Source organism: Opisthocomus hoazin, chromosome 1 (genome assembly GCF_030867145.1).
Source record: "Opisthocomus hoazin isolate bOpiHoa1 chromosome 1, bOpiHoa1.hap1, whole genome shotgun sequence".
In the NCBI taxonomy this organism is placed as follows: Eukaryota; Metazoa; Chordata; class Aves; order Opisthocomiformes; family Opisthocomidae; genus Opisthocomus; species Opisthocomus hoazin.
Genome location: NC_134414.1, coordinates 136,685,437 through 136,698,859, shown reverse-complemented (window position 1 = coordinate 136,698,859; position 13,423 = coordinate 136,685,437). Strand labels below are relative to the sequence as shown.

Genomic DNA, 13,423 nt, shown 5'->3' with positions numbered 1-13,423 from the left:
AGCACGGTCGGGCATTGCAGGTGGGATTTCGGCCCCCCGTGCCTGGCACGACACCCGGTCCCCCTGCCCTGCACAGCCGATGCCGTCTGGATCCCAACACGCGCGGCCTCACACCCTCAGACTTACACCCACACCCCGACCCGACCCCACCAGCCCGGGGGTCTCCCAGTGCCCCGCCGCCGGAGCGGCCACCCGGGGCCTCAGCCTCCCCTCCCGGGGGCCCCTCGGAGGGGTGCTCCGGGCGCGCCCGCCCCCCGCTCTTCGAGGCCCGGACCGAGGGCGAGGGCGTGAGGCCGGGCGGTGCGGGCGGCAAAGCCCCTCGGGCGCCGAAGCCCCTCGGGCACCGTCCCGGACGCTCCCCAGCCCCGAAGGCAGCCGGGGGGCGCCGAGGGGCCCGGGGGCCGCCGCCTGACGGCGGCCGGGGAGGAGCCGGGCCCGGGGCGGGGGGAGGCGGCGGGGGTCGGGCCGGGGGGCGGAGCCGCGGGCTGGCGGGTCGGGGTGCGGGGGAGCCCTCCCCTCCCTCCCCTTCCCGAGCGAGCCGGAGCCGGGGAAGGCGCCTCCGCCACTCCTGCTGCCCCGCCGGTGCCGCCCGCCGCCCGCAGCATGGTGAGCGGGGCCGCCCGGCGGGAACTTCGGCGGCGGCCCCGGCGCCGCTCGCCCCGCGCTCGCCGCCCCCCCCCCTCACCCCCCTCCCGCTCCCTCTCTTGCAGATCTGGAAAACTCTGCCGCTGCTCTGCGCCCTGCTGGCCGCCGCCCGCCTGCGAGCCGAGGTAGGCGGGGGCCCCGCCGCCGGGACGGGACGGGACGGGACGGGGGGAGCCGGGGTCGCTTGCTGGCGTTTTCCGCCGCGTACCCCTCCCCGGGGCCGCCGGTCCACCCGGGCCGGGCGGGGGGGGCTGCCGGGACCGGGCAAAGTAGCGGCCGGGGCGGGAGGGAAGTTGCGGGGCCGCCGGGCTCCGCCCTGGGGGCGAGGGGGCCGCGTCCGTCCCCCCCCCCCCCCGCCGGGCCGCGCTCCCCTGGGCCCCCCCTCCTCTCCCGCGCTTTCTTTCTCTCCTTCTCTTTTTTTCTTCGTTTCTTCCTCTGCAATGACATTGAAAACCGTTGGAAGCCCCCGACTCGCAAACGCCACCCCCCCCCCCAAGCTCTGTTGACAGCAAATAAGCGGTGCCTGAGTTCCCGGTTGCGGCGGCCTCCGTAAAAGTGAGGTCAGGAACAAAATATTTGGTAATTACGGCGGGGGAAATGTGGAAGTGATTTGAGGAAAATGAACTCAAGCTGGGCTGGGGAGGGAGGCCGAGCCCGCGCCGGGAGGGGAGCCGTCCCGCTCGGGGGGCGGGGGGCGGCTCGTCCTGCCCCCCCCCCCCCCCCCCGCCTGCATTTTTTCTCCCCACATATTTCTCCCAGATGGCGAGCCCCACCCTGCAGCATCGCAGTTTGGCTCCGCACAAAAAAATGCACGAACACGTCCGACTTGCCACGATCCCTCTTTTTTTATTTTTTTTCGCCTCCCACCCAGGTTATGGCAAGGGGGAGGGGGGTGGTCTAGGCTGAAGCCCATGGCTGTTGCTCAGACCCCGTGAGCGAAGCTGCTCGGCGAACTCCCCGCCGCTGGCTGAAGGGACGGACGATGCCAGCGCCGGGGCGCGCGAGGAGCGGAGGCGAGACAGGGCGGCTGCGAGCCGGCGCTGTCAGGCTAGCTCTCGCCACGGCTGTGGTGAAAACCGAGGGGAGCGGGACTGAGCCGTGGTACGGGCTGGCGTTTCACATCTGCCCGTACATGAGAATGTTGTAAGGCACTTTCTCCCCGAGGCGTGACGTACTTATGTAGGCAGCGTTTCCACGCATCCTCTCCAACGCTGTCCTGAGAAAGCCAGAATGGTTTTATTCATTTTCTGAGGAACCCTAAATGAACCTCACCCAGTTCTGGTCAGCGTACAGAGAAGCCTCTGTAGAAAGGAGGTACGCAACAGTGCATCCATAAGATAAGTGATAGCAACAGTTAAATAGTGACGGTGGTGGTCGGAGTAAAGCCTCTTGGAGTCAGTAACCCGAAGAAACAGAGCCAAGGCGTGTTTGGCCCTTGATTTCTGATTTCATCGGTGCCGCTAACATGACGTTGACCCAGTCAAAGTGCTAAATCCTGCTTTTAACTTGGTGCACTCGAATTTGGTGTCCCTTGATGGGTTACCACGCGTAAGTACGATCGTGTCTCTGCGCCATCTGCAAACTGAAAGTACGTGTAGAACCATCATGCTCAAAACCTGATTTTAAAGGCCAGTTCAAGCTTGAGTGGATAGATGAATGATTTGGCTGTTTTCAGGGGTAATGGTCCGGGTGTCAAACCAGTGAACATTTTGATTCGATTGCAGTCAAAGTTCACCAAAACTTGAGAGTGACAACTGCGGTTTGGGTCTGGTTTCAGGGAAAACTGACAACTCGGACAACTTTAGTTTTGGGGTTCAGTTTGATTCCTGGTTGCTGGTAGCTGCTTAGTGGTGGCCATCAGCCCGCTCACAGGTAGTATCCCACCCTCGGGGATATCCAGACCTTCTCGTTTTGTAGGGAGTGGGCTGTAGTTGAAGGTGAGCTGCTTGCATTTCAGAGGTGGCTTTGGTGGTTGCCCCCTTCTAAATGTTTCTCTTACCACTCTCTTGCATCACTGGCAGTTAGTAGAATTAGTATGGCGTTTTCCTGTGCAGTTTTCCCTCTTCCAGGTTTTGGAAGCGGTAACGTCTCTGTTTCTTCTGTTTCTGCTGCGGTTTGCAGTTTGTGCCTCTCGTTATGTTCAGAATATTAACGCTGAGCCTTAAGCTTCTAATCCTTTTGCCGGCAAAACTATATCTGAACTGTGCTGGGGTTTTTGCACAACGCTCATTTCTACAACATTGTTAGGTGCATAATTAGAGTCTTTAAAGAAAGAAAGAAATTGCTTCAGTAAATGTTCCTGGCATGACTTTGTGCAGACTGGAAAATCTGAGGCGTGCCAAAACTCGGGAGCTTTTCTTGGCCCGGTTCAGTAGTAGTCACAAGAGCAATAGACGGTGAACTGTACCCCTCGGATGGAAGCCAGCCACCAGCTTCAGACAGCCCTTTTTATCTCTTCCTTCCTGGGTCAGACTCGATGCAGCAGCCGTTCTCTCGTATTAACAGGGATGCTACAGAGGGGAAGTTGCTCGTGTTCTCAGCTGAGGCTTTCCAAAGCAGATGGAGTGATTTTTGGGAAGCATCCATCGCAGCAGAGGAAGAGGGAGAGGCTTGAAATGTCTGATGAATGTATTAAAAGTTAATCGGTTGTTCATATCCTGCTGGAGTAAGTTACCTAGCTAACGCTGGAGAGGGGTCCAGTGGCTGTTTGCCTGTGTCCTCGAGGTCTGAAGGGTGGTGTGTGGGAGCGCTTCCACGGGTGGTACCTCTGTAACGATAGCAGCGTCGTTATACATCACACCAGGATATTTACTTCAAAGTAAGAGTGAGGGGTTTTTCTTTTTTTTTCTTTTTGACTTAAACCTCATTCAGAATCATCAAGGAAGTTATTTTCAGCATGATTTTTTACAGGTTAGCAAAGAGGCTTACACCAGCATGAGTATATTGGTGCAGGCTGCAGACAGAAGTCCCTTCCTGAATCCAGCTTTGCCAAGAGCAGAGGTCACTACACCGGCCTGCCCTCTGGTTTTTGCCGGTGTTCTGGCCATTAAGATTAATCGCTGGGACCTGTAGCTGTTCTCTTGAACTATTCTTAACCCATTTCTGGCCAAGTGAGTCAGCTTTTGGAAAGAGTTGTGTAAACAGTTTATTCTGACTTGTCTCGTTTTGGCTAAAAAAGGGTTAGAGAAGGAGGACTAGAGGCTCTCTTCTGGCAAGGAGATCTACTGACAGATGTCAGGGGGCTATATCCTCGAGCAGCACGGTGATGACAAGCATCTGGAGGCAGATTTACAACCTTTTCTATTAACACAGTGTTTGCAGGGTCTAACACCTCTTGTGACTCTGGGATTGGTTTTTTTTCACACCACCTCCTTTTCCCTCAGTATAATTTTTCCATGTGAAAAGCCAAAAAGGGGTGTCAAGGGGGGCGAAAAGACAAAGGTTCCAGCTAAGTTCTGCTCGCTTAACTCGCCTGAGCACTTCCTCTCGATCCGACTTGACCTCTTTTGCCCGTAGGGAGGGCAACGCTCGACCCCTTCTGAGTCCTGTGCCCCTCTTGCCAGCAGAGTGCTCGTGTGCCCCGGGGGAGATGGGGCTGGGAGCTCGGCTGGGCTTCGTAAAGCCTGGTGTGCTCCGTCCCGCTGGGCTGTTCACCCAGTCTGGCCAGCATCGTCGGCTTGCTTTGGTTAAGCTTTTCCCATGTTTTTGTGATGGTGAAGTCTCAAAACTGCTGTCTTAATAAATTAAGGCTGAATAAATGAAAGTTGAGATCCTGATGTAATTGCGTAACTGTATTTGGCCTGGAAGCTATCGTTTGAAGAAGGGTCCATTTGCTTGTGAAAATGAGTGATAAGAGACTTTGTGGATAGTTCAGTCCTCCTCTCACTGATGATTTGTCCAGGGCAGTGGAGAGAAAAGACACCGTGGTGGCAGTAGTGGTTGTAACTCAGGCTGGTTTTAATATGCGCTGGCTTTGTGCAATAAAACCCAGGAGTCACATGTAACCCACTAATGAAATAAAACTAGCTTCCGAGGTCTAGTCTAGCAGGCACATCTCTGATGGAAGGAAAAATTGCATCCATTTTTCTCCTGGGGCTGGTTTTAGAGTGATAGGCATCTTCCTCCATGAAATCCTGCCCGTGAGTGCCAGACCGGGCGTTGCTGGAGTTCTGCCTCAAGGCAATAAGCATATTTTAAATGAGGAGGCAGGGAAAAAGTGGTTCTACCCTGGACACACAGCAAAGGCTCGTCTGTCCAAAGCCTGGTTTTTAAGGCAAGTGCTGTGCTGCTGGGCAGCTACTGTGTTGCGGATGGTCCCTGGGATCAGAGTCGGGGAGGCGAACCAGGCGGGTCTGTCTGAGGCACCTCATGCCGTGCTGAAGTCGCTGGCCAAATGCCCCGTGTACAAGTGTTTAATCAACCTCCCTGGCTGTTTTGAAGGGGCCATAACCTCCGAGCAGCAGCAGCATGCGTGGCGCAGCTCTGAAGCAGAAGAGGCGTCGTGTAGCACCTAGGTGTGCGTGGCACCCTGATGCTGCTTCTCGGATGGAGCTGCTGTCAGATCCCAGCTGCTTTGTGCTACGAGTGAAGGACTTTATCTGCCAGAGTGCAAATTCCTTTGCAGTAATTAACAGGGGGGCTGCTGCTGGGGGCTGCCTGGGAGGCAGCTCGGCTCCCAGCACGGGAGGAAGGGGCTGGCTGAGAGTCTTCCTGTTGCATTTTCCAGCTGCTGTTATTGGTACAGCTGCTTACCCATCAGGAGGCACCGGGCCACCTTTGATCTTTCTTGCGTGGTGTTACATGAGCTGGGGAATGTCTCTGTACAGAAGAGAGTTTGCCACGAATCTCAGCCAGATGTGTCTTTCCGGGCTTACGAGATTCCGATCAACCAGGCTGTGTTTTTGCCACATATCCTGTGAGCTCGATGAGATTGGTTCCCAGGAATGCCTTATTTAGCTGGGTTGCATCGGTCTTCGCAGGGGGGTCAGCTTCTGCTGTCCTAACATGTCTAAGCTGATCTGTGAATAACCAGAGTTTCTGTGGAGAGACTTCTCCCTCACAACGTTGTCTCTGAGCTTAGCAAAAGAAAAGAACAGGTTGCTGTTACACTGCGAAGCGCACCTCCTCCCCGACCTGCGCCTGGGAGGCAGGCATGGGGTGGTAGCCCTCTCGGCTTTCCCAGAGGCTGTAGATTTTGCCACAGCAAGTGTACCAAGTTAGATGTGAGCTGGTTAGAGCAGGGGCCTATTCCTTCTTGCGCTATGGGGCTCTGATTGCAATTCCTAGGCGTTGCAGCAGTAAATAAACAAATGGCAGATAAACAGGCCTGGAGGCTTCAGTGCTATATTAAAGCATGGAGAACTGCAGCACAAGCAGCGACTGCATGGCATTTTCGTACGACTTGCTCTCAAGTGTGCCTCAGTTCCGATCTGGGCTGAAGGCACCAGCCAGCAGTAACGAGTGACTACGATGTCCCTTCTCTGCCGTGCAAATCAGCTACCCAGAAGTGAAGTTCGTGTAAGTTCCTATGAAGTCTTACTACCTGCTCTATGCCTTAGCTCTCTCACTTACTACACTCGGTTTTGACATTGGGCCTGTGGTTGCTTGGGGCAGTGGATTAGATGTGGGCTGCCTGTGAGAGATGATGGGCAGAAGCAAGCTCATGCTCCAGTCTGCATGTGTGGAGTTTCTTGAGACACTTGAACCTTGTTTGGTGCTCGTCAAGGGGTCCATAACCTGGAAACAGTTTGGAGACTCCTCTTGGACCAACACATTTGGAAAGAACAAGGGGTTTGGGGTGGATGATCGGGGAGAGATTTGATATCTAATTAGCTCAGCTGTAGGTGGATCGTAGGTTTCCACTGTTTGACAGCTAAGCAAATATTTTGGCAGAAGAAACTAAACACTGCTTGAAGACTGGAATCTGGTTTTTGTCTCACTGGGGAGAGGGTGCCAGTTCTCCTGCACTGCTGAGGAGAATACCCAATGCACCAGGAAAACCAGGAGTTTGAGAGGAAAGACTTGTTAGAACCCAGCCCTTTCATCTCTGTATGGGCATTGCAGGGTGGCTCCCTGTATAGTGTTTCCCTTGGCTGTACCCTGTCAACTGCTGTCCTAGAGATGGACCCCTAACCACTTTCTCTAAATACCGTAACGGTACGTAATGCATCCCATAGTAACCAGCTTTTCTTGTTCCTTCTCCTTTATCCTTCCCTAATTTTATTTTGCGGCTCTGTTACACAGCACTAAAGCCGTAAGCATATGAATTTGTTTGTATTTTTTTCTCTTTATCATATCTCTGTAGAGGGCCTTGCAATGCAAAGAGCAACAAACCAGCTTGAGAGAACAATAGGGAGAAACAGATAAAAACACCCAAGTCAGAGCAGCTGGGAGAGGATTTGCACACCTTATGCTCCAAACCAGGATAGCGCTGGGCCATCCGTATAGAGCAGAGGGACCGGTCTGATGGCTGTTAGTCACCCACTGCTGGTTGTCCCTAGCCAGTACACATTCCTCCTGATCCTACCAGCTCAGTCCTGATACAGGATCAAGATGCTTTGGGAATGTGGATGCTGGTGGAGTTTTCCAAGCTCAGTCAGCTTTTCTCCACAATGGAAGTTTTCAGGAAACAGTGGTAGCTTCAAAGATTATCTATAGCCAGAAACAGCTTCTTTGTTTCTTTATCTGTGAGGAGACATAGGGAGGTAGTGGAAGGACTTGCTGCAGAGGTAGCTGTGGCAGCACTAAGACTCAAGCCTGAAATGGTCTTCTCAAGCCTTCCAGGTCAGGGGAGGTGAGAAGAGGGCATTAAAATCTTGGGTAAGAGGGATGCAAGAGTGGGGTGACAGGGGTGGGCTGGCAAAGGTACCTGCCACTAATGGGGAAATGTACCGGTGAACCTTGTCCCAGCGCAGGAGCCTGTGGGCTGGGTGTACTGGTTCTCCTGCCATCAGAAATGCCCTTGGCCACTCTTTCCTCGTTACCCTGCTGCTGGGGTGAGACTTGCTGGGGTGAGACATTTCGGGGCTTGAGCGCCAGCGGGGCAGAACAAGGAGTTTCTGTCCATCATCCACCGGGAAGGAAGGAAAAGGGAGCGTTTGGCAGGTGCTGGGGAGGTGCCAGGTTGTCCTTCAGCGCTGCACTGTCTGGGGATGGGTTTGGTGGCAGAGGTTTCCTGAGGATGAATTGTTCTGGAGGTCGGTGCCTGGCGGGGGGCCCCCTCCATGCTAGAGTGGCCTCTGCCATTTAAGTGCTGGTAATTGTAGCCCGAAGCAAAGAGCTTTCCTTCTGCATGACGTAACTCTTTGCATATGTACTCCTTGCTGCTCTGGGACTTTCCTTCTCTCCTGCGTTTTGGCCACTTTTTCATGTTTGTGTTTGAGGAAGCTTAAGTATGAGGGATTGGAATTGTTGTCTCGTTTCCTATGTGTAGGAGGAAGTGATTTCCTCAGGGAATTTTTGCAATGTCTGGATCATTTCGTTGTCTGGGTGAGTAAAATTCCTCAGGGATAACTGAAAAGGTTGTGACCCAGCTCCGGTCTGCAGCTCGAGCATTCAGACGCGAGGCTCTGGAAGATGAAGGTGGCAGGGGATCAAGCATTCACATCGAAGGCACGGCCTTCAACTTGGCAGAAGAGCTGCGGTATTCCCGTCTGAGGACAGCGTGTTTGCTCCGCATGATGCAAGCTCTGGGGTGTTCCAGCCCCTAGACGATGAATGCTGTGTGAGTAGTATACGCCTAATCTTCTTCAGGCAGCACTCACCTTCGCCAATTGCCCTGTGGGCAAACGGTGGAGAAATCAGGTTGCAGCAGAGGCTCCATTTCTCATGTCCCCAGGACTTGGGTCCAGACCTGTTGGTAGAGGATGATGTGTAAGGATGATGTGTAAGGACAAGGAGGGAGTGCTTTAAAAATATCTTTTCTTTAACTGCCTGATTTATACCCAGTGTGCAGATAAAGAGCAAGCCTCGGCACCTGGGCTTGCTGGTGTGCTGAGCTCTGCTCGGCAAGCAGCACGTTGTCCTTCCCTTGACCAGGCCTGGGCAGGTGGCCTCTGCTGCCCTGGCAAGGAGCATTCCCATGTTTGACCTGCTGCGGGGCTGGAGCCACAGAGTGGCCAGTGGGCAAGCGCAGTGCCTCCTCGCTCACGTTGGCTGCCGAGCTGCAGATGGGGCCGTGTGCCCAGCCCTGCCTGGCTGAAAGGAGCTCTTTGGGGAGGGTGGGGGGCATGGCCTCCAGGCTCTCTTCACCTGAGAACGCGTGTGCGGGAACACGTGCGCACGCTTGCGGGGTGATTCCCCGCAGCCCGTGTGTTTCACCAGGCTTCTCAGAGGGGCTAGTGACAAATGTGATCATGCTTTTTGAGATCATTCAAAGCATCCCCCTTTAGAAAAACAGACTGTTTCTTCTACGGGGCATCGCTGCATGCTCTGGGGTGAGTAGCCGCTTATGGGAACCATAGCCATTAGTGTCTTGTCAAATCCAGTTTTACACATCCCTGATAAGTGATGCCCCTTCCTGTTCTGTGAAAAATGATACCATGCTCTGGAGTATCTCAGAGTCAGTGAGCTTATCTTCATGGTCCTCTTCTATGGGCAAGTACACCATTAATCTTTTTATTCTGTCCCAACAGTCCTAATTACGCCTCTGTGTTCAGTGATAATCAGTGCCTCCCTTGTGCAGTTATCTGCATCTTGTACACGTAGCCGGTTTATGGGGCCCCTCAGCTCCGTGCTTAGCCCACCTCTTAATCTCCTTGTAGCTCCCCTCCTCCTGTCAAAGCAGAACGTTTTTCCCTGGCTGCCTAAAGAAACGCAGCTTTATGTGATCTTATTCTCTGTTGGTACCTTTGAACCTCCTCAAATAACTTGTAAACCCAACAGCCAGTTTCAGCCATGTTTAAGGAAGTATTAGTTTCCTACAAGATACTATGTTCCTCTAGGTTTTGTAAAAATAGACACTATGGTACAGTAGTTACTGCCCTGCCTGAGGGAAAAGCTCCAGTGTGAGATCAGCTTTTACTACAGACCAGAGAAGCGTTTTATGAGTATTCCCCTTTGATCATAGTTCATACCTTCGTAGCCACCAAATGCGATCAGCCTGGAGACAGGAATCTGGGAAGCAGCTTGTGGAACAGCTTGTCGTTGCTCGGCTTTGCATTTTATGGTTTGTGCTCCCTTCTTTGCACTCAGAGCTGCCTGTAGTCCCCCAGGAGGGTGTCATGGAGGAAAATGAGCCAAAGCATGGTTAATCACGGGCCACAAAACATGGTTTGTTACACCCTGTGTGCACATACGTGCATGCACCCAGAGACAGCTGACTGTGCCCTGTTATGGAGTAACTTGCTGGTAACGCCTGCAACCCAGACCTGGGATGGGGGAGTGGAGGAGAATGCGGCAAAACTTGCAATCGATGCAGATTATTTGGGGATTTCAGGTCCTACAGTGAGTGTGGAATCTCGCTGTGGTTTATGAATTGCCCGAGACCGCGTGGTGTCAGTGCAGTGCCTGGGCCACTTTATGCACGTGAAAACCAAAAGAGACAGGAGAACAGCTGGGCGTTAATACCTCCTCACAAATCACTGCCAAGCTCTTCTGCAGTGCAGCAGCACACATCCAGGCGCTGGGCTGAGTTAGGCCGTCCTGGCTGCAGATGCAAGGTCAACAGTAAACCGGCATTAAACAGAGACAACTGTTGGTTTTGGGGGGTTTTTTTTGTTTATATTTATTTGCTGTGGGGTTTTGGCAGGGTGGAGGGACTAAAGGGGACTCTGAGCATATGTGCTTCAAGCAACTTCACAGACTGTAGGCATCAAGCAAATGCAAACAGGCTCTTCCCTCCAGACCTATTTGTTCTCACTCTTAGCATCGTGCCACGGTTTGCATCTGGGCTTTGGGCAAGGCGCCTAATTCATCTAAGCTGTGGTGGTCACATCTGTAAAGTAAGGGTAATGATGGTGCTGTGCCTCTCGGAAGGGTTTAGGAAGCTGAATGTGTTTCTGTTAACAGAAGTTTAAAAGCTCTCATGTAGAGGGTGCAGCAGGCATTGCAGAGGGTCATTATCCTTGCCGACAACGATAACAATAGTAAGGAAGAGGGAGAGAAGATGTGGACCAGAATTGCTGTGTGATGCAGCAATTTCTTGCCAGGCAGTAAAGATTTGGAAAAAAGCTTTGTACAGACCACGTTTAAGATGTGAGCCAATGGCCTGCAGATGGGGGTAAGAGATGGTTGGATGTTTTTATGGAGCCAGAGAGAGAGAGGAAGGGCATAAGGTGGGAGAGCTGCGATGTCTCGCAGTGAGGATTGCGTTTCTGGAGTGTGTTTGTCCTCGGAGGGGAGCAGCAAGCATCTCTCAGGCCATTTGTATCTCAGAGGAGACAAACTGGAGCTGTGCTGTAAGGGGAGCACTTGACCTTATGGCTATGTAGATTTCCCTGTGAGCTATATGCTCTAGTTAAGTAGAGAACCTTACACAGGGCGTAGTCACTTGCTTTCCCTGACAGGTCTGCCAAAGGTTGACAAGGGAAAGAAGATGGGTTAGCGATTTCCATTGGTTGTCATGGTAACTAATGGAAATTACTCACTTGTTTTTGTCTGTCCTATATGAAGATGTTTGTTAAAACAACCAAGAAGCATTCTCTCTCTTTTTTTTTTTTTTTTTTAACATTTTAACTGCTGACTTCTGGTCTTAACAAATACGTTGTTACCAGATTTTTTCTAGGGAGGTTACACAGAGTTTTTGAGTGCTGTGGAGTATGTACTGGAGTTGAGCATCTGGAGTAGGCAGTTGCTGGGCAGTTCTGCATGCTGAGCCACTTCCCACCCCGGGACACCTTCTGCAAGGCACCTGTATGAACATTTTCTTACCAAGAGGCCTAAAAGTAGGCACCCAAGATGACCGGTAGCTTGAGCGTGTTGTTTCCCATGTAAATGGTAAGCAGATGATTAGCTACTCTGAAAAAGTTCAAGCTGGATGAAAGGGGGATGATAATGCCAATTTATCAGCCAGTGAGTTGTCAGGCTTACTGACACAGTGATGGTAAAGAGCTTGGAGAATTTCAGATTAGAGGTGTGGGTGAAACACAATGTATTACTATTACTATTTCATGTAAACATCAGCATGTCTTGTCATTAAAAATATGGCTGTCTACCAATTCCACTGACACTAAAAGGGGCAATTTTCTTGATAAATTAGTAGATGGTGAGGACAGAATGAGCTACCGTGCTTTACTTCTGCCCTCTTGCATAATACAGTCCATATATCCAGCTTTTTTTATTAATTCCATTTGCTCTGGACTCTGAAGCGTGTTTTTAAAAACATCTAGTCTTGATTAAGTAATTACCACAAATAGAAAATACCACTGCTTTTGGTATGTTACTGCAGTGGTTAATTACCCACATGCTGTTATACCTCATTTCTGGCTTGCATTTGTCTAGTTTTGATGTCCGGATGCTGAATCTTGTGTTTAATCTGCTAAACAGAAGAGGCCTTTCATACCGCGCATCGATTCCCCACCATTGTAACTGTGGTCTGTGCCCAGGACCGCTCCCAGTCTCGTCTTTGGCAAACTGAACAGTCCGAGCCTCTCAAGCCGTCCCCTGGTAAAGTGCATCTCGTAATCCCTTGCTCAGTACCGGGTCTCCAGGGGCTGCATCCCCCTTCCCAGTCTGTTAGCACTCCCTCACCACGTGATGGCACGGCATCTCCATGTGCTGTTACTGGTGATCTGTACAGCCTTGGGCGTTATCAGTTGTAAAAAGACGACAGACAAAACCAGTATGAAACCTAATTTAATATTAGGGAGTTGATATACATTAACGCACACACCATCAGGAAGCATAGCTGGTGAGATTTCCATGATAGGAGTCTTCCCCCAGTATGCAAATGTGCTGCTGCCGTTACCAGCTAAAGCCTTGGGTTTGCGTTTCCTATAATACAGGCTTAAGTTAAAGCTCAGTATTTAGAGGCTTCTCGACCCTCTTGACCCCGCAGGTGACATTTGGCTGGGCCCGGGGTTGCATGCTCAGCACAGCTCATGTCCTGTAGTAGGCAGAGGGCCATATTGCAGCAGTTTGGCCAGCTGGAGCCTGTCCTCTGGCAGGCAGCTTCAGCCGAGCCCTGCAAGAACTCATACGCTCCGCAGCCGGTGCCCCGAGCATGACGTGCCTGCTCTTGCAGGGCCCGTCGCACGAAACGAGTCGGCTGACGGGCTCGTGGGCTGGTTTGAGTGCACGGGCTCCCGGGGCGGGGAGAACAGCAAACGCAGTCCGCTGATGCGGTGGCGAGGAACTGCGTGGTCTCTTGCATGCCTGCACCTAAAGGATCTAAACCAAGCAGTGATGGTTTGCACAACTGGGGCCCGAGAGCTGTTAAAGGCTGTGCTGCTGACATCAGTGAGCGTGTCTCCATGCACTGTGCAGTCCCCTGTGGGTGCCAGCACATGCTGCTGTTGGCCTGATTTCTGTTACTTTTCTCATGGCAGAGACTGGTTGGATGAACCGGGCTTTGACAGGAGGGAGAGCTCTTTCTGATACCAGAGGCTGAGTCGATTTCGAGGTGTGACCTGGGTTTTTTACACACAGGCATCTGTCCTGGGACTGGGGGGGGCACAAAGAGCATGCAGGCTGCCCCCCCCCCCCAGGCAACTCAAGCCATCACTCGTGAGTCTGACCCGCACTGGATACAGCTAGAGGGATGCAGGCAGAGCCAGATTTCTTGCTGTTCGCTCCACCCTTCTCCAACGGTCCATTTCTAACCAAATAACAATACGGGAAT

The 13,423-nt window shown here is 52.4% G+C and overlaps 1 protein-coding gene across 1 annotated transcript in view; it reads left to right on the top strand.

The window, feature by feature from the left end:
• The first annotated feature begins 511 nt into the window (after positions 1-511).
• FSTL1 (follistatin like 1) overlaps positions 512-13,423 on the top strand; it is a 56,522-nt gene continuing 43,610 nt past the window's right edge. The window contains exons 1-2 of the mRNA XM_075437360.1: positions 512-606; positions 711-770. Of these exons, the coding sequence (XP_075293475.1) occupies positions 604-606; positions 711-770 (63 nt within the window). The 5' untranslated portion in view covers positions 512-603. The remainder of the gene's footprint in view (positions 607-710; positions 771-13,423) is intronic.